Genomic DNA, 19,646 nt, shown 5'->3' on the forward strand with positions numbered 1-19,646 from the left:
TGGCATCAAGATGAAGTCACACTACAGATGCATTTCATATGTTGTGTAGTCCTCTTGTCCAATAAATCTTTTGTTATTTTGTCCAAATATTTGTTGCTACTGTCTGGGATATATGCTAATGTGAGTCATGCAACATCCTTCCACATGAAGTAAGCATGATCTCATCACCAAACTGAGCCAAGTCAAGAAGCTGTGCCAAGAGACCATCCCAGAGAGATGTTATTGTATTCTAATTTTACAAGACCGAATCCATGTGACCTTATGGCATGAGTGTTTACATCTACCTGTCGTCTGCCATGGACATCTTCACAGAAGAAGCTGAAGTTTACGCTGAGACTTCAGCAGGATATCTTGCACCGCTGTAGGACTGTAGAAAATTATCTAATTGGGATCCTCTCAAACCAGAGTTATATTTTGTTCACATTGACAAGAAAATGTTTGTTTGCTACTATCACAGTGATCAAGCTGAAATGTAGTAAAGGTTACAAATTATGTACTTTCTGTTAGTCACCATTTACTGAACCCAAACAGTGGGCAGTACAGAAAATGTCATCTTTGCCCATTCCTCGGCCATGTCTGCTTGCTTCCTCATGAAAAGAGCTTCTGAAGTCTGTTACTAATTTCCAGTTCGTCCTAATTATGTTTCTAGGTTTGTCAGCACCATACCTGTGCTTGTGGGTTTCACCAAAGTGGTAAGCGTCTGAGACCTGCATCACTTTCCTCCCACATAAAGATGGCAGTGTTTTGATCCTGGAAAGAATTGACAGTCAGGTGACTGAGAGGTTATATTTAGCAATGACTTTGCAATTTAATTACTACACGTTCACGCGTTTTTTCATTCAGCTCAGGGGCTATCAGGTAGTGTAGTGGTTAATGCGTTCGCTCGTCACTCTGAGGACCTAAATTTAGACACCAGACTGCCAAAGATTACCCCGATTGTAACCTTGTGGTCAAAATTCAATGATGTTTATTGCAAGCAATATGGATATTCAATGATGTTTATTGCAAGTAATATGGATATTTCTTGAAAAGCGCACTTTGCAATTTTTTTCATTAATGTAAGGTAATATTATTTTTCGTCGGAATTGAATATATATTACCACATGTGCAGCTACCCTCGTTGATTAATGATCAGGATATTTTATGATTCTACTTCAAGTGGTGAGGATAGAAGTTTGTATTATTATCATTACCTAGAAAATCCACAGATTTGGCGGAAAGGTTTTTGCGGAGGGTTACACCAGGTATAAGTATTGAGGATAACATCACTCATGACCTTTGTCTTATGTATTAATGCTCCACTGTGATCAGGAGAATAGACAAAATATGAAACGATTCAATACTAAAATGGTGTGCTTTGAAGGTGAGTAGGAAACAGGTGATAACATAGCCTGTCAGATTCCATTTGGGCACAAACTCATCAGATACATGTCCGACAGCCACTCACGTAGTGATCTCTTTATATTTCATATAGTCCATGTTTTAGCGTACAGCTCACATGACAGCAATATCAGGTGTTTCAGTACTGACTACTGATTACAACAATATATAGAACGATATGTTTTGTTCCAGAGCTGAAGGTATCCAATGTTGAATTATTGAATATCTATATCTATGAGTCGTAGGATTAATATTTTTGTGAATAATGAACTGAACAGTCTACATGAAACTGGTAATAACACAGCTAGTATTCATACAAGTAATAGAATGCTCAGTGAGAAGACTGGTCAGCTGTCAACATTTGTGTGCTTTTGTAATGTCTGTACAACGAAGTAACATCCAACAATCACATTCAGATGATGAAGTTTGATCTCCGCTGTGTGATGTGGTGTGGTGCAGCTGCTCGGTATCAGCTGGCGCTATGAGTGACGGGACTCTACCATATGTTTTATAAATTAGGCTAGTATGTTTTGTCAACTTTTCCATGAAGATCCCTACATGACAGAAGGTTATATTGACTGTATCACAGTTATAGATATTCTTGAAGGAAACAAACAGACACCGAGTATAGCCTGTCAGCTTCAAGATTCAAGTCACATGACCCTGTTTCTAAAAACATACGCAATAAGTGTTTTAATTTTTGGAGAAATAAAATGTTTTCATGATATGTGGAAATTTTATCTTTACGATTTTAAGCACGTTTAAAAAAAAATAATTTTGTATACAACTCACTGTTGAAAAGAAGGCATTTAGCATATCTTGTTTTTATCAATATCTGAATGACTTGGAATGAATGGTTTAGTGTTTGACTGATTGTATACTGAAATATTTATTCTGAAAACATCTCTTTTCAATCACAGTGTTTAACATGGAATATATCATACTGCATACTGTATATATATATATCATCAATGTCACAAATTGTATAACACGGTTTCTATGACATGTTGAATGTACACATTGTTGCATGTCAGTTGTTTCTCAACATTAGCTTACCAGTTACATGTCATGACAAGGTCACTTGATAAAAGATTACCTGTTAACCATCCATCCTTTGAACTTTCTCTGAAAATGTTAATGTGTTTCTCACCAAATTCAGTAAATGACGTGCCATATTCTCCGTGGCAGATTCCGTCACATTGTTTTGCTTCAGGTTTCCAATATGTTAAGGCAGATCCAAATATGTCGAAATGTCTGAGTATCAGGGCTGACAGCAACAGATAAGTAATGCTGACTATATTTTCAGGTGAGCTATATTACATATTCAGGTGAGCTACAGAGTAAATGTACTATTTTTTAAGGTGTCCAAAGGTGACAGAAAATAATGATATTATTTGTTCCTCTAAGGACAGATTCTTTCGTTGGACGCCCCCAGGCTGTGTGTGAATTTGTAATTGATATCGTTGGAACAGCATCTTTCATTTTATAAATACATTTTGCAGATTGTCTGTTTACTCTATAGGACAGGAAGATGAAAAATATATTGTGAAGAATTTGTTTTATTTTGATGAATAAAAAATTAACGATTATACATGTAGTTGATTTGTATGGTGGCCCATAAGGGACATGGAGTCTGTTTTTCCATGTTTTGATATTTCACTTACATTTATCGTAACCTTTTGCAAATTAACACGATTTGTCTTACAAATATGTGATAAATCATGTGTAAAGAAGATATTGAATCGCTGAAAAACGAAACGAAAATGTCAAAAACTAAAATGAAAATGTCAAAAACACAAAACGAAAATGTCAAAAACTAAAATGAAAATACAGAAAACTTATATCACCGCGGTGGGAATATTTACACCGAGGTGAAAACTATTTCCACCGCAGTGATAATATTTACACCGCGATGGAAATAGTTTTCTGTGTATTCATTTTAGTTTTTGACATTTTCGTTTTGTGTTTTTGACATTTTCATTTTAGTTTTTGACCTTTTCGTTTTGTGTTTTTGACATTTTCATTTTAGTTTTTGACCTTTTCGTTTTGGTTTTTGACATTTCCATTTTAGTTTTTGACATTTTCACTTCACATTTCAGCGACTCAAAAGCTACTTAAAAGTACATTTTCTATGTTTTGGGATGTTTTTATACATGATTTATCACATATTTGTATGGCAGATTGTGTTAATTTGCAAAAGGTTAAGATAAAAGTAAGTTAAACATCAAAATATTGAAAAACAGACTCCATGTCCCTTATGGGCCACCGTAGATTTGGTAGACAATTTGCCTGGAATAGAATAATGTGGTATAAATCTATGTAATAGTATGGGAATTACAATCATCAAAGGCTTGTGCAAGTGAACCTTGGCCAGCAGGACACGTTTATTGTCACAGATTCATCGCTATGCAGGGAGGCCATGGCATAGCCGCGCTGACATCAAATCTAAGAAGCTTAATTTACATTGAACTGTTTGTGACTTGGTACAACAAAACATACATGTAGCCAAATAAAATGCAGGTCGTAGCACTATGATGATTGTAAGTCCATACTCTAACATGAGACTTACACCAACTGGAACTTCCGTACTCTAACTCCTAATGGTAGTAGCACAACAATGGTCATTTTGTACAAGTGGTTAGACTTTTGATGGTGTTAGTGCTAAGACAGTCGGTGTGTGCAAGTGGTTTGGGTTTGACATGGTCCCAGCATGCTATATAATGCTTGAACAAGAGAAGTCACTCTTTGCTCATAAGAGGTGACAGCAGGGCGGTAGATGTCGGTCAGGCTACTTGGTTGACAACTAGTCACCATATCCTGACTGGATGGATCATTGCTCATTATATCAATCACTAGATTGTCAGGTCCAGTCTTGATTATTTTCAGGTTGCCAAAATGGCTTGAATGTTGCTGAGTGTGGTGTTATTTACCAAAATTATTCAAGACTCCTACCTTCATCTTGATTGCAAATGTTGATAAGAGGGTCACAAAAAAATAAAATTTGTAAAGAAATTGTTCTGATTCTCTTGTTGTACTTTACATCATGTGTCCACTAAATTTTGCCAGTCCTAATCAATGGGAGGGGTGACATGTTGTTGAAATACGTACTGAACTATGCACTCTTATGGTCTTGCCACCTTATCTTGGAAAAATAAGTTTTCATGTCCATGCTGACCCGTGTAGATTTGGGGTAGAATAGGTCTTCAGGAACCTGTGCTTGACGTAAAAGGTGACTATGCTTGTCGTAAGAAGTGACTAACGGGATCAGGTGGTCAGGCTCGCTGGCTTGGTTGATGCATGTCGTGTCCTGATTGTGTGGATCGATGCTCATGATGTCAGTCCCTGAATTGTTTTGTCCAGAAGCGATTATTTACAGACCATCGTCATATAGCTGGAATGTTGCTGAGTACCTATTCTACCCCAGATCTTCACGAGTCCAGTGCGACATAAAACACTGTCGAGGTTGTGTGTGCTTCAGCGTGATTACATATCTACAGGTGTACATTTTGCACAGTCGTCACTTGTACATCGCTAGTGTAGGCTTACGAACATTGTCTACCATCTTCCCGAGGCAAGGGAGTTATCTGACTTAGTGTCAGAAATAAAGCGACAAAACCCTTTCCATATCCAAGCACAACATCTACAGTGCGCTGACTCCAAGAATGGTTCACTTCTATTTTGACTCTTCCAATTACGACACTTCTCGGTTTTAAAATTCCCATTTTGACTATTCACGTTATTACTATTCCCAATTTGACTATTCCCGTTATTACTATTCCCATTATTACTATTCCAATTTGACTATTCCCATTATTACTATTCCAATTTGACTATTCCCTTTATTACTATTCCCATTTTGTCTATTTTCTGTTTTCACTATTCCCATTTTGACTATTCCCGTTGTTTCTATTCACATTTGACTATTCCCGTTATTACTATTCCCATTTTGACTAATCCCGTTATTACTATTCCCAGTATTATAAATCCAATTATAATTCTTGTTATGATTATTCTCATTACTATTCCCATTATGACTATTCCCAGTATGACTATTTCCATTATGACAATTCTCGTTATGACTAATCCCATTATTACAATTCTCGTTATGACTAATCCCATTATTACAATTCTCGTTATGACTAATCCCATTATGACTATTCCCATTATGACAATTCTCGTTATGACTATTCCCTTTATGACAATTCTCATTATGACAATTCTCATTATGACTATTCCCATTATGACAATTCTCGTTATGACTATTCCCATTATGACAATTCTCGTTATGACAATTCCCATTATGACAATTCTCGTTAAGACTATTCCAATTGTGACAATTCTCGTTATGACTATTCCCATTATGACTATTCCCATTATGACAATTCTCATTATGACTATTCCCATTATGACTATTCCAATTATGACTATTCCCATTATGACAATTCTCGCTATGACTATTCCCATTATGACAATTCTCGTTATGACTATTCCCATTATGACTATTCCAATTATGACAATTCTCATTATGACTATTCCCATTATGACAATTCTCGTTATGACTATTCCCATTATGACAATTCTCATTATGACTATTCCCATTATGACAATTCTCGTTAAGACTATTCCAATTGTGACAATTCTCGTTATGACTATTCCCATTATGACTATTCCCATTATGACAATTCTCATTATGACTATTCCCATTATGACAATTCTCGTTAAGACTATTCCAATTGTGACAATTCTCGTTATGACTATTCCCATTATGACTATTCCCATTATGACAATTCTCATTATGACTATTCCCATTATGACAATTCTCGTTACGACTATTCCCAGTATGACTAATCCCATTATGACAATTCTCGTTAAGACTATTCCCATTATGACAATTCTCGTTAAGACTATTCCCATTATGACAATTCTCGTTAAGACTATTCACATTATGACAATTCTCGTTAAGACTATTCCCATTATGACAATTCTCGTTAAGACTATTCCCATTATGACAATTCTCGTTATGACTATTCCCATTATGACAATTCTCGTTAAGACTAATCCCATTATGACAATTCTCGTTATGACTATTCCCATTATGACAATTCTCGTTATGACTATTCCCATTATGACAATTCTCGTTATGACTATTCCCATTATGACAATTCTCGTTAAGGCTATTCCCATTATGACAATTCTCGTTATGACTATTCCCATTATGACAATTCTCGTTAAGACTAATCCCATTATGACAATTCTCGTTAAGACTATTCACATTATGACAATTCTCGTTATGACTATTCGTGTATATACTCTTCAAACATGAAGGGGTAAAATGAGCCTTCCTACAGAGAGATCGACAACCCTGGCGCCAGCTGAACCCTGCACGTATGTAAAGTATATAGAGATGATCCTTTGGAGTTGAGCACAGCTGTGTACTGTGTGTACTGTGTCTCGTTATGACTATTCCCATTATGGCAATTCTCGTTATGACTATTCCTATTATGACAATTCTCGTTAAGACCATTCACATTATGACTATTCCCATTTTGACAATTCTCGTTATGACTATTCACATTATGACTATTCCCAGTATGACTATTCGTGTATAGACTCTTCAAACATGAAGGGGTAAAATGAGCCTACCTACAGAGAGATCGACAACACGGGCGCCAGCTGAACCCTGCACGTATGTAAAGTATATAGAGATGATCCTTTGGAGTTCAGTACAGCGTACTGTGTCACGTTTTAGTATTAAGTGTGAGCCACAAATATTTTTTCAAATATTTGTTTTATTGTTTGAAAACTATAAACCTAATTAGTTGCACCTGTACAGCATGTTAGAGTCTGCTTGACAGCTTCACATTGGCTCAAGTGCAGCCAGCAAAGTCTGTGCCTCTCAGACAGGCGCACGTCCTTCACCAAGGTCACCGACACAAGGTCAATCACACTGGCAGTGTACCCGTCTGTTTGAAGTAGAAGTGTTTTATATGTGGGTTAACGCCACACTCAGCAATATTTCAGCTATATGACGGTGATCTGTAAATAATCCAGTCTGGACCAGACAATCCAGTGATTGACACCATGAGCATCGATCCACGCAATTGGGATACGATGACATGCAAAAACCAAGTTACCGAACCTGACCACCCGATCCCGTTAGTCGCCTCTACTAATCTATATAGATGTAACTTCATTTCGACCAATGAGGAAGTTGCGTTTGAGAGTGAGAGAAGAATACACATTCGCGCAGAGTATCTTCGCGACGCGATATCCACTACATGACTCACAAGGTGCTGTTGCAGCAGTTGAATCCCCCCACACCACCCCCTAGATTGTTTTTTAATAGAAAACAGTTTAATTTGAATCAAGTTTGGGACAAGTGATACCTGTACAAATATTTGCAACCCCCACCCCCCACCCCCCTTGTTAAAAACAATTAACTACGGCCTTGATAGGGTAAATATCAACATATTAATAGAATTGAAATAATAACCACATGTTCTCATCAACTCACACGTGGGTTCGTGTCATGTGTTTAAACATGTCTTATTTTTCCAAAAAACAGGATACCGTCCTGAGGCCGATCCTCACACCCGTTATGCCTATAACATATGACTAGCCCCTTAGACAAGCATACTAATGATGTTCCCTCCGCCTAGAATAGTATAGACATTTTAATATAGAAACTGGTTATCCGACAGCCTTAAGAAAAGAACATTTCTGGGCTATTAAATCTAGTGAATCTCCCCTATTGTTCCCGTGTTTCAATTACTTGCAATAACCTTTTCCAACAACGGTCTATTGATATACCGTATTCGACGTAATAAGCGCCCCGCTCTAATAAGCGCCCACGCCGATATTTGCTTATATATTGGCTAGTGAAAAATCCCAATTAGCCCCCCTTCCGATTTATCAATGTACACAAGACTTATTTATTCGTGTATAATACGCACTCGTGTGTTATATGCACCCTTAATTATGGGCAATTAAATTCTGGAAAAATGCATCTGTCGTATATAAACATTTCAGGTTGTCAGCATAAACCACGAAATTTATCTTTCAACTCTGTTTTTTCCACCAAAGTAATATTCTAATAAGAGCCCCCTATTTCAAATTTTGAGCGCGCCCTGGGCGCCTATTACGTCGAATACGGTAGCTATAACGACGTCGGGGTTCATCTCTCTCGCCTCTTTCCATAGTCGAGTACACAAATACAACACAGTTCCCTTTGGCAGGATAGAGTTATAACTGATGCTCCGACCCCATAGGAATCCGGTGTTTCAGTTATAGCACTGTCACATAATGCACAAGGCAGCCTATGTTTAGGGGACACTCCTTGTACACAGGGTAAATTTCACAAGGTACTGTCTTTATACGCACAACCTTTGACCTCTAACCTTTGACAATGTCTGACGTCACAGAACGGTAAGTCCGCTGTCAAACACACTCATAACAGAGAGTCGCAGAAGGAGCAAGTGGAAAATGTGGGTGTTTGGCTACGGGTCTCTCATATGGAAGGTAGATTTCCCATATGAGACGAAAGTAGTTGGATTTATAAAAGGATTCGCGAGGCGGTTTTGGCAAGGGAGCGAAGACCACCGCGGAGTGCCAGGCAAGGTAAAACTCTGCTAAACCACGCGTGAACGGCTCATGCTAGTGTTGACACTCCATATGTTGTGGTGTGGATGTTTCCAGATAGATGTGAGATGCATAAATTACATGTAGGTTATGACTGAAACGACAATAACGACAATGAATAATTGGTGGATGTCAGTTTGTTAGGATATCGGAACCGGGTCAAGTTCAGCTATGATATAGGTCAAACTAATTTAGGCCTAGATCTAATTGATTTCCGCATAGATCGTCCATATAGAGGTAGGATTAGTAATGTGTGATTTGACAATAACTTCAATTATTGCGCATCTTTCGCTCAGTATATTATACAAATATTTACTCTAAATATATGCGGAAACAGGCCCCTCGCACCGTACACAAGGTGACCCAGGGTCAGACCTCTTAACGTATATTGCCTGGGCCATGTTATATGTAGGCTCTATGCTTGTCGTAAGAGGCAACTAAATGTACTTATGTTCGGACTCCGTGACTTGGGGTCGGTGAGAGACAGTGGTCTTAACATCAGTCTCTGGTTTATCAGGTCCATATTATATTGTTTGCAGACTGCTGTTAAAAAAGTTGATCATCGCTGAGTGTGTCATTTACAACAATTCTAGATCTACCATGAATTTGGAAATTACTCTATTCTGATTGGTCAATCAGAGGTTATTAAATCACCCCCTCTCATCATGCTGATTGACACAGCTGGCTTGACGCCGCTCAGCGCAGAAGCTAATATTTGTAGAATACCGTATTCGACGTAATAAGTGCCCAGGGCGTTCTCAAAATTAGAAACAGAGGACTCTTATTAGAATATTATTTTGGTGAAAAAAACAGAATTGAAAGATACATTTCATGGTTTATGATGACAGCCTGAAATGTTTATATACGACAGATATATTTTTCCAGAATTTAATTGCTCATAATTAAGGGTGCATATAACACACGAGTGTGTATTATACTCGAATAAATAAGTCCTTTGTACATTGATCAATCGGAAGGGGTGTTAATTGGGATTGTTCACTAGCCAATATATAAGCAAATATCAGCGTGGGCGGTTATTACGTCGAATACGGTAGTACTTTTTTCTGTCATTGTCAGTAGGCATATTAAATAATTATATTGTACTATAATAGACATCAAAATGCAAAGTTGCGGTTACTACAATATTAAAAGGATGTGTGGCAGTTCATTGAGTGCTGAAAACACGATAGAAATGTTAGGGGTGCCCAACTCCTGTTCACATGCTTTCAGTGCCTGTCATGATTTTAGGTGAAGTATTAATGTGTAAACAAACTGCTTGAGCATATAGAGTGCCATAATTTGTTTAAATGCTGTTTTGCAGTGATTCCATAAATTCTAATCAACAACCCACTCAAAACACTAGACTCAACCAATGCCGCTTCTCTCACACCAAAGGGTTTGTGTATTATGTAGTCATGGTAGAATGGAGATGAACATACTGTTTTTTCAATGGGGAGCTAGGCTTCAGGTAACCTACCTCTACATTGAAAACACAGTATGTTTATCTTCTAAGCAAACAAAGCATAACAGTATGTGTCTACAATGTGCACTGTACTTTCAGCCAGGTCGTGTTGTGACTCTCGTTCCGTCCAGTGATGCTGAGGCAAGTACCATCTGTCAGAATGTTCCAAATATTTCCAATGGGCGGTCGGATAGCCTAGTGCTTAAAGCGTTACGCCGAAGACCCGGGTTCAATTCCCGACATGGGTACAATGTGTGAAGCCCAATTCTGGTGTCCCCTGCCGGGTTATTGCTGGACTATTGCTAAAAACGGCATAATACCATACTCGCTCACTCACTCATCAAATATATCCAATAGTCATCATTTTCTGGTGATGGCATACATTTTAATCTTTTCTGAAGGAGAAAATTTATTCACTATTCATGTTATATCGTATTTTCATGAGTATAAAAAACGTCTGGTGGTGTAGCCATGTGGTTAAAATGTTCACTTGTCGCGCCGAAGAATTGGATTCGATTCCATTGTGTGAAGCCCATTTCTGGTGTCTCCTGGCATGATATTGTTGGAATATTGTTAAAAGCGGCGTAAAATCAAACTCACTCATTGTTAAAATCTGATTAAACTTATTTCCGCACCGGTAACTGTTTGTTCTTTCTTCAGGAGGTGGTGTGGGGTGTTGCATACAAGATCCACAAGTCGGACGTGGAGAAGGTGATCTCACACCTCAACTTCCGTGAGAAGGGTGGGTACGAGCAAACCATCGTGACCTTCCATCCCCAGGCTTGTACGATGGCTGCATTCCAGCTCACGCTGTACATCGGCAACAACAACAACCCCTATTACCTGGGCCCCGCCCCGCTGGAAGACATCGCTCATCAGATCTTCCACTCCGTCGGCCCGAGCGGGAAGAACGTGGACTACCTTCTGAACCTGGCCACAGCGATCCGCCAACTGGCACCAGAGGCTGCAGACCAGCATATATTCGACTTGGAAGGCGCCGTCAAAAGGCTTTCATCACAGAGTAAAGTGTTGTGATGTTAGAACAAATACTGAAAACTAGTGAAGGAAATATGGATGATTTGTGATCTTGCTGTTGAACACGGCCATCTTGAAATATGGATATGTAAATAGGATTGTAATTTTGTTTTTTTCTGGAATCTCAATCCGTCTCCGTTTCCCCCATTCTTACAAATGATGTGCAGTGAGAAGCAGCTTGAGATGTGGAGATTGTTACAGATGTGTTGTGCTTGGTTCAGCCACTTCCTGCTTGCCTTGTGTCAAGGGCTGGGCAGACAAAACCTCACACTGCAATTCTTGTTGTTGTTTCAGCATTATACACTTGTTACAGTTTTACATACCATATTTCCTCCAGTGGTTGGGCCACTGTTACTGACTTACAGACCCTGTCCGCATCAAATGTCATATATTCCTTTCTCAAAATGATAAGCAGGGAGGGCTCAGTTTAGTAAATTTAAGGTATTCAAACGTAATGGGGAAAAATCTAGGTTTTTGAGGCCCAGCTGTTATTTCCAAACCTTACCCCTCAATGTGTTTATTAAAAAGGAAATCCAGTATTCATGGAACATTTTCATTCCTAAGAGTCTTTTATTTCTTGTTTACATTTTTTGTTTTTATTCTTATGGAATTCTCATGAAAAGTGAAAATAATCATGTTATGAAACTGAGTGATGAAGATCTATGGTGTTTGTTTTTCAAATTGAACACAAACTGTATGCATGTGTCTGTATTTTCTTGTCTGATTATTAATGAAGATAAGTTTCGCATGACATATCAAAATGAATGTTTAAGAGTGTTATTAAGTGTGAACATATTTGGGTGCTAAAGAAGTTAAATTTGTCCACCTACATCCTGGTAACACAAAGTGTGAGGATTCAGGCCAGAATACATCCCAAAGCCCCCTATACATTTTACATATTAATGAGCCACTAAGATGAAGGTAATTGATCTGGCTGATTGTGTCTTGTAAACCTCCAGTGACATCACCCTACTGTTCTCCAAAAGGGTTAAATCTCATATGGGGATGCTACAATATCCCTGGGATTTTCTACATACAAGCAGTGGTGTCCGACCCGTGAAGATTCCGGGGTAGAATAGGTCTTCAGCAACCCATGCTTGCCGTAAAAGGTGACTATGCTTGTCGTAAAAGGTGACTAACGGGATCGGGGCGTGAGGCTCACTGACTTGGTTGAAGCATGTCATCGATCCCAATTGCGTGGATCGATGCTCATGATATTAATCACTGAAATGTCTGGTCCAGACTCGATTATTTACAGACCGCCGTCATATAGCTGGAACATTGCTGAGTGCAGCGTAAAACAACGACCAACCAACCAACCATGATGTATTTTGCATTTGAACACAAATCTACCACAATGCCATTCAGAATACCTTTTTAAAGTTCACATATGTCAGCAAGAAATATTTTACGCTTGTTTATGGAAAGTATGTTTGAAACATAAAAGGGTTGATAAATGTTGTTTCAGATTTTGTTTTGGGTTAATAAGTAACACAAAACAATGCCCCTCATTGTTCTTCCCACACATCACACCCTGATGACATAGACTGCGAGTAGAGCTATCTCCCACTACTCGGCCTACCCCAGACTACAGTACTTCCTGGGACAAGGGGGTAGTATTGCGAACTTTGGCATTAAACAACATTCCCCCCCTCACTCATGCACTCGAGACATGAAGTGAGGCAGTTCTCTTCTTCAGGGACAAGCGACATCAGTGTTACCATGGTTACTGACTGAGAATCTATTTGCTTTGCGGGGTTGTGAATATTAGGAAGAGAATTTACATAATACAGTGACATATTCTGTGCAGCCAATGTCATGGTGACACTTGTGTTTGACATGCACTTATCATTTGTGTCCGTGTTTTATGTTATTGACTGTCAGGGTATTATGATTGTTTATATTGGTATTATTAATTGTTATTATCACTATTGTTATAATTATTATTTATTTAGCAAATTGGAGCACTTTGCTGCATCTATTTACAAAACATGTCATAAACAGCATGGTAAATGTGACAACTATAAAAACTGGATCAATCACAACATGGTTTAGCCGTCATTTGCTGACATGTAATCAGCTACTGATTAAACATTTTATGTATTTATTAGAATTGTGTAATTTTTAGTTCACCTGATGGAAAGTCTTCTGAGCTTATGGTGTTGCGTGTGTGTCCATCGTCAACGTTTACAAGGCCTATGGGGATGAAACTAGTATGAATGGTGTCAGTTATGGTGTCTACAAAACTGCTCACAGAAATCCAATCCAACTATAAACATGGCTGCCATTTGATATTTGGGGGGTAGGGGGCCTTGCCAGAATGTATTTTTTCGTGGCTGACAATTTGTTTTTTTCAGTAGTCTGAAACAAAAATATCTTATTTTCAAGCATTTTTTAGTTTTTATATATTTTCTTTCATTTGTTCCCAGAGCCCCCCGTAAAGCATCTTAGAATGTTTGTTTGATTGTTTATGTGTTGTTTAACGCCGCACTCAGCAATATTCCAGCTATATGACGGCGGTCTGTAAATAATCGAGTCTGGACCAGACAATCCAGTGATTGACATCCTGAGCATCAATCAGGGATACGATGACATGTATGAACCAAGGCAGCAAGCCTGACTATCCGATCCTGTTAGTCTGCTCTTGCGACAAACATGGGTTGCTGAAGACCTATTCTACCCAGGATCTTCACGGGTTGCCCCTAGGATAGTAAATGGTTGGTCCCTAAGTACTTCAGCTCCCTTACTCACTTGAAATTATGGGCAGTAAGTGGCCACTTAGAATCATGTGCAGTAAGTGGCCCCTTGTAATCATGTGCAGTAAGTGGCCACTTGTAATCATGTGCAGTAAGTGGCCACTTGGAATTATGGGCAGTAAGTGGCCACTTAGAATCATTAACAGTAAGTGGCCACTTGAAATGATGGGCAGTAAGTGGCCACTTAGAATCATGTGTAGTAAGTGGCCACTTGGAATTATGGGCAGTAAGTGGCCACTTAGAATCATGTGTAGTAAGTGGCAACTTGGAATTATGTGTAGTAAGTGGCCACTTGGAATTATGTGTAGTAAGTGGCAACTTGGAATTATGGGCAGTAAGTGGCCACTTAGAATCATGTGTAGTAAGTGGCAACTTGGAATTATGTGTAGTAAGTGGCAACTTGGAATTATGGGCAGTAAGTGGCCACTTAGAATCATGTGTAGTAAGTGGCAACTTGGAATTATGTGTAGTAAGTGGCCACTTGGAATTATGTGTAGTAAGTGGCAACTTGGAATTATGTGTAGTAAGTGGCCACTTGGAATTATGTGTAGTAAGTGGCCACTTGGAATTATGTGTAGTAAGTGGCCACTTGGAATCATCAACAGTAAGTGGCCACTTGAAATGATGGGCAGTAAGTGGCCACTTAGAATCATGTGTAGTAAGTGGCCACTTGGAATTATGGGCAGTAAGTGGCCACTTAGAATCATTAACAGTAAGTGGCCACTTAGAATCATGTGTAGTAAGTGGCCACTTGGAATTATGGGTAGTAAGTGGCCACTTAGAATCATTAACAGTAAGTGGCCACTTGAAATGATGGGCAGTAAGTGGCCACTTAGAATCATGTGTAGTAAGTGGCCACTTGGAATTATGGGCAGTAAATGGCCACTTAGAATCATGTGTAGTAAGTGGCAACTTGGAATCGTGTGTAGGAAGTGGCCACTTGTAATCATGTGCAGTAAGTAGCCACTTGTAATCATGTGCAGTAAGTGACCACTTGAAATGAGGGGCAGTAAGTGGTCACTTAGAATCATGTGTAGTAAGTGGCAACTTGGAATCATGTGTAGTAAGTAGCCACTTGGAATCATGTGTAGTAAGTGGCCACTTGGAATCGTATGTAGTAAGTGGCCACTTGGAATCGTGTGTAGTAAGTGGCCACTTGGAATCATGTGTAGTAAGTGGCCACTTGGAATCATGTGTAGTAAGTGGCCACTTGGAATTGTGTGTAGTAAGTGGCCGCCGTCAAATAGCTGGAATATTGCTGAGTGCGGCGTTAAACAATAAACCAACCAGCCAACTATGAGTATGTTTTCATATTTTGTTCTGCATCTTGTACACACAACCTGATAAATATATTTAAATCAGTTGGTGGTTTGATCACATGATCGGTATCGAGTCACATCAAGACATATCAGCTTTATGTAACAAACTCACAACTAAAAATCTACATAATTTTATTGCAAATACAAAAGGTGTAAACATACAATTTGATAAACAGATGGCACAGAAGCATAATCCCCACATACATGTGTTATAAAACAGTTACAACACCTGCTGCCTTGTTATTCCCACAGACTGACACACCTGTGAACACATCACATACACGACTTCCCAAGGAGACAGGTAATGCCTCAAGGTGTCTATACTTAACATTATCTTCAAAATAAGGATAAACATCAAATATCCATTACAATGCATTATCTTATTTGAATAGGGATTATAAATAAATCTAAAACTTATACTTATAAGACTTTTCCAAACTGTTTTGAATACAAGATGTAAGGCCTCTTATAAATCCTTCAATACATCATAGGTCCAATCTATTATACCATAGATGATGAAAGATTTGATGTTCAACATTTGAATGGATTCAAGTAAATAGGGAGGAAATATTAAATGGCGTATTCTAATGCTGTTTAATATGGGTATAAATAATCAACAAAACAAAACCCTCTGAACATGTACAGCTGATGGGTGGACAAACACGAGTATCTGTTACTTAGGCATCACCAAGCATGGGTGACACATAGGGAACTAAACCAGCGTCTGACAAGCTGACGCTGTAACCACGAAGCTAACCAACCCTACAATATGAGGGCACTCTACAAGGGCAGATAACTCTATGGCCATAGGGGACACTACAAGGGCAGAAAACTATCACTACAGGTGACCAAGCTCCTTCACTACAAGGGAAGATAACTCTGCCAGAGAAATATCCACTCTTCCCAAGAATAGGATTACTGCCCCAAAATCTCTGTTCATCACACGCAGTACAGGACATGATCAGTAACAGAAAATGTCAGATACAACAAAAATACAAAATAACATATTGAGTCAACAGTAAACAATCCATTGATAAAACAGAGGAAACGTATTATCTTGTAATACTATCTTTCACCTACATATAAACACCATAACAAGGATGTACCACAAAGTGGAGACATTGTATCTTGTAATACTATCTTGAATAACTGATCTATAAAAAGCTTAAAAATATTTTTCAAAATGGTCATGAGTGGAGGTAGTGGTGGTGACCTGGTATTGAGTGAGTGAGTGGGTGAGTTGGGTTTAACACCGCTTTTTAACAGTATTCCAGTTATATCACGGCGTGTCAGCTTAATGTGGGAGGAAAGCAAGAAGTGATGCAGGTCTCGGACATTTACCACTTCGGTGAAACCCACGAGCACGGGTATGGTGCTGACAAACCTAGAAACATAATCGGGGCGAACCGGGATTCGAACCCACAATCATAGGTTTCTGGCATGCCCAAGGCACGCAACTCTGCACAGCGAATCGCGGCGCCTTAGACGACTGGGCCACCCGTGCCCCCTTGACCTGGTATTGAGTCCTGAAAGTGGGAGAATGGTCAACATTTTAACTGCATCACTGAAGTATTTAAAATCTTAATTTGTTTAAAGTAGACACAATTTATGGATAACAACATCTTTAATTCTGTAAAAGTGACGTTTTGGTATAGACCCTTATACCGTTTGTTTGACCAGCTGACTGAAGAAAATGAAACGACTGGTTTTGTCAGGACTTCCCAGCCAATTGTCTGGCACGGATGTTCCTGTGTTGGGCATTACGTCGGCTGTAATTAAAAAACACACAGGGACCAGTTCTGAACTCAGAGCTCCAGTGCTTCCAAATGAAATATCTCTCCAAATGATGGACTGCAAGTGTAGGATGACACTCCTAATTTTCCCTGCAGAAACAATGACCAGCATCCCCATCCATGCATAGAAGTAACATGTATGTCAGCTTGAGGTATATATTACACAGACATATGCTACTCAAAATAAGTGAAGGAACACCCAACTGTTTCACATGACAATAGTTAATCTGTCATGTCATTACAGAATAACTATAGTTATATGAAAAATATTGGGTATTCTTTAACTTTTCAGTAGGATGTATTCTGACTATCGAGCGATATACACAAAGGGTATGATTATGTCCTGTAGTCCTTGGACCTCCTGAGGCTGCCCTGGAACACAGGTGATCTGGGTGGTCGACTTCCACGTGAGGCGTAGTCTCTATCGTTAAACATAGGACCTGTACATTTTGGAAGGTTCATTCTTTGTTGGTTTAACGCTGCACTCAGCAATATTCCAGCTATAAAACAGCAGTCTGTAATAATCAAGTATGGACCAGACAATCCAGTGATTGACATCATGCGCATTGGTCGACATAATTGTATTCGAAGACATGCAACCAAGACAGCAGGGATGATTGTCAATCTTGAAAGACACTTCTTATAAGTATTGGTTCCTGAAGACCAATTCTAACCAGTATCTTCACAGAGGTTTCAAAGATAATCACCCAGAACCAACGATTCCAGATAAAATGGATCGAGATCAGAAGAGGACAGGATCACTGTTGAAGAGGACAGGATCACTGTTGATGAGGACAGGATCAATGTTGAAGAGGACAGGATCAGTGTTGAAGAGGACAGGATCACTTTTGATGAGGACAGGATCAATGTTGAAGAGGACAGGATCACTGTTGAAGAGGACAGGATCACTGTTGATGAGGACAGGATCAATGTTGAAGAGGACAGGATCACTGTTGAAGAGGACAGAATCACTGTTGAAGAGGACAGGATCAGTGTTGAAGAGGAAGGAATCACTGTTGAAGAGGACAGGATCAATGTTGAAGAGGACAGGATCACTGTTGAAGAGGACAGAATCACTGTTGAAGAGGACAGAATCACTGTTGAAGAGGACAGGATCACTGTTGAAGAGGACAGGATCAGTGTTGAAGAGGAGAGCATCACTGTTGAAGAGGACAGGATCACTGTTGAAGAGGATAGAATCACTGTTGAAGAGGACAGAATCACTGTTGAAGAGGACAGGATCAGTGTTGAAGAGGACAGGATCAGTGTTGAAGAGGAGAGCATCACTTTTGATGAGGACAGGATCACTGAAGAGGAAGGAATCACTGTTGAAGAGGACAGGATCAGTGTTGAAGAGGACAGGATCACTTTTGATGAGGACAGGATCACTGTTGAAGAGGACAGGATCACTTTTCAAGAGGACAGGATCACTGTTGAAGAGGACAGAATCAGTGTTGAAGAGGACAGGATCAGTGTTGAAGAGGACAGGATCACTTTTGATGAGGACAGGATCACTGTTGAAGAGGACAGGATCACTTTTCAAGAGGACAGGATCACTGTTGAAGAGGACAGAATCAGTGTTGAAGAGGACAGGATCACTGTTGAAGAGGACAGAATCACTGTTGAAGAGGACAGAATCACTGTTGAAGAGGACAGGATCAGTGTTGAAGAGGACAGGATCAGTGTTGAAGAGGAGAGCATCACTTTTGATGAGGACAGGATCACTGTTGAAGAGGACAGGATCACTTTTGAAGAGGACAGGATCAGTGTTGAAGAGGACAGGATCAGTGTTGAAGAGGACAGGATCAGTGTTGAAGAGGAGAGCATCACTTTTGATGAGGACAGGATCACTGTTGAAGAGGACAGGATAACTTTTGAAGAGGACAGGATCAGTGTTGAAGAGGACAGGATCAGTGTTGAAGAGGAGAGCATCACTTTTGATGAGGACAGGATCACTGTTGAAGAGGACAGAATCACTGTTGAAGAGGACAGGATCACTGTTGAAGAGGAAGGAATCGCTGTTGAAGAGGACAGGATCAGTGTTGAAGAGGACAGGATCACTGTTGAAGAGGACAGGATCACTTTTGATGAGGACAGGATCACTGTTGAAGAGGACAGGATCACTGTTGAAGAGGACAGGATCACTGTTGAAGAGGACAGAATCACTGTTGAAGAGGACAGGATCACTGTTGAAGAGGAAGGAATCACTGTTGAAGAGGACAGGATCAGTGTTGAAGAGGACAGCATCATTGTTGATGACTAA

At 39.4% G+C, this 19,646-nt stretch overlaps 2 protein-coding genes across 2 annotated transcripts; both read left to right on the forward strand.

Moving 5' to 3' along the window:
• The first annotated feature begins 8,810 nt into the window (after nucleotides 1–8,810).
• Nucleotides 8,811–11,638, forward strand: LOC139442254 (putative glutathione-specific gamma-glutamylcyclotransferase 2). Its single transcript, XM_071223042.1, has 3 exons — nucleotides 8,811–8,997; nucleotides 10,580–10,621; nucleotides 11,141–11,638. The coding sequence occupies exons 1-3, from the start codon at nucleotides 8,863–8,865 to the stop codon at nucleotides 11,513–11,515; spliced, it is 552 nt and encodes a 183-aa protein (XP_071079143.1). The 5' UTR covers nucleotides 8,811–8,862; the 3' UTR covers nucleotides 11,516–11,638.
• Nucleotides 11,639–16,773: 5,135 nt separating this feature from the next.
• Nucleotides 16,774–19,646, forward strand: LOC139443866 (golgin subfamily A member 6-like protein 22). The gene is made up of 2 exons (XM_071224761.1): nucleotides 16,774–16,789; nucleotides 18,130–19,646. Exons 1-2 carry the CDS (start codon nucleotides 16,774–16,776, stop codon nucleotides 19,644–19,646), a joined length of 1,533 nt encoding a protein of 510 aa, XP_071080862.1.

The sequence above is a fragment of the Haliotis cracherodii genome, unplaced genomic scaffold, assembly GCF_022045235.1.
Source record: "Haliotis cracherodii isolate W230 unplaced genomic scaffold, xgHalCrac1.p SCAF_5, whole genome shotgun sequence".
Classification (NCBI taxonomy): domain Eukaryota; kingdom Metazoa; phylum Mollusca; class Gastropoda; order Lepetellida; family Haliotidae; genus Haliotis; species Haliotis cracherodii.

Bases quoted from the DNA above. Each gene is read 5' to 3' on its own strand.
- LOC139442254 (XM_071223042.1), top strand. From the start codon at position 8,863: ATGTGGGTGTTTGGCTACGGGTCTCTCATATGGAAGGTAGATTTCCCA. The intron at 8,998-10,579 runs GTAAAACTCTGC...CTGTACTTTCAG, and splicing joins ACCGCGGAGTGCCAGGCAAG to CCAGGTCGTGTTGTGACTCT. The intron at 10,622-11,140 runs GCAAGTACCATC...TTCTTTCTTCAG, and splicing joins TTCCGTCCAGTGATGCTGAG to GAGGTGGTGTGGGGTGTTGC.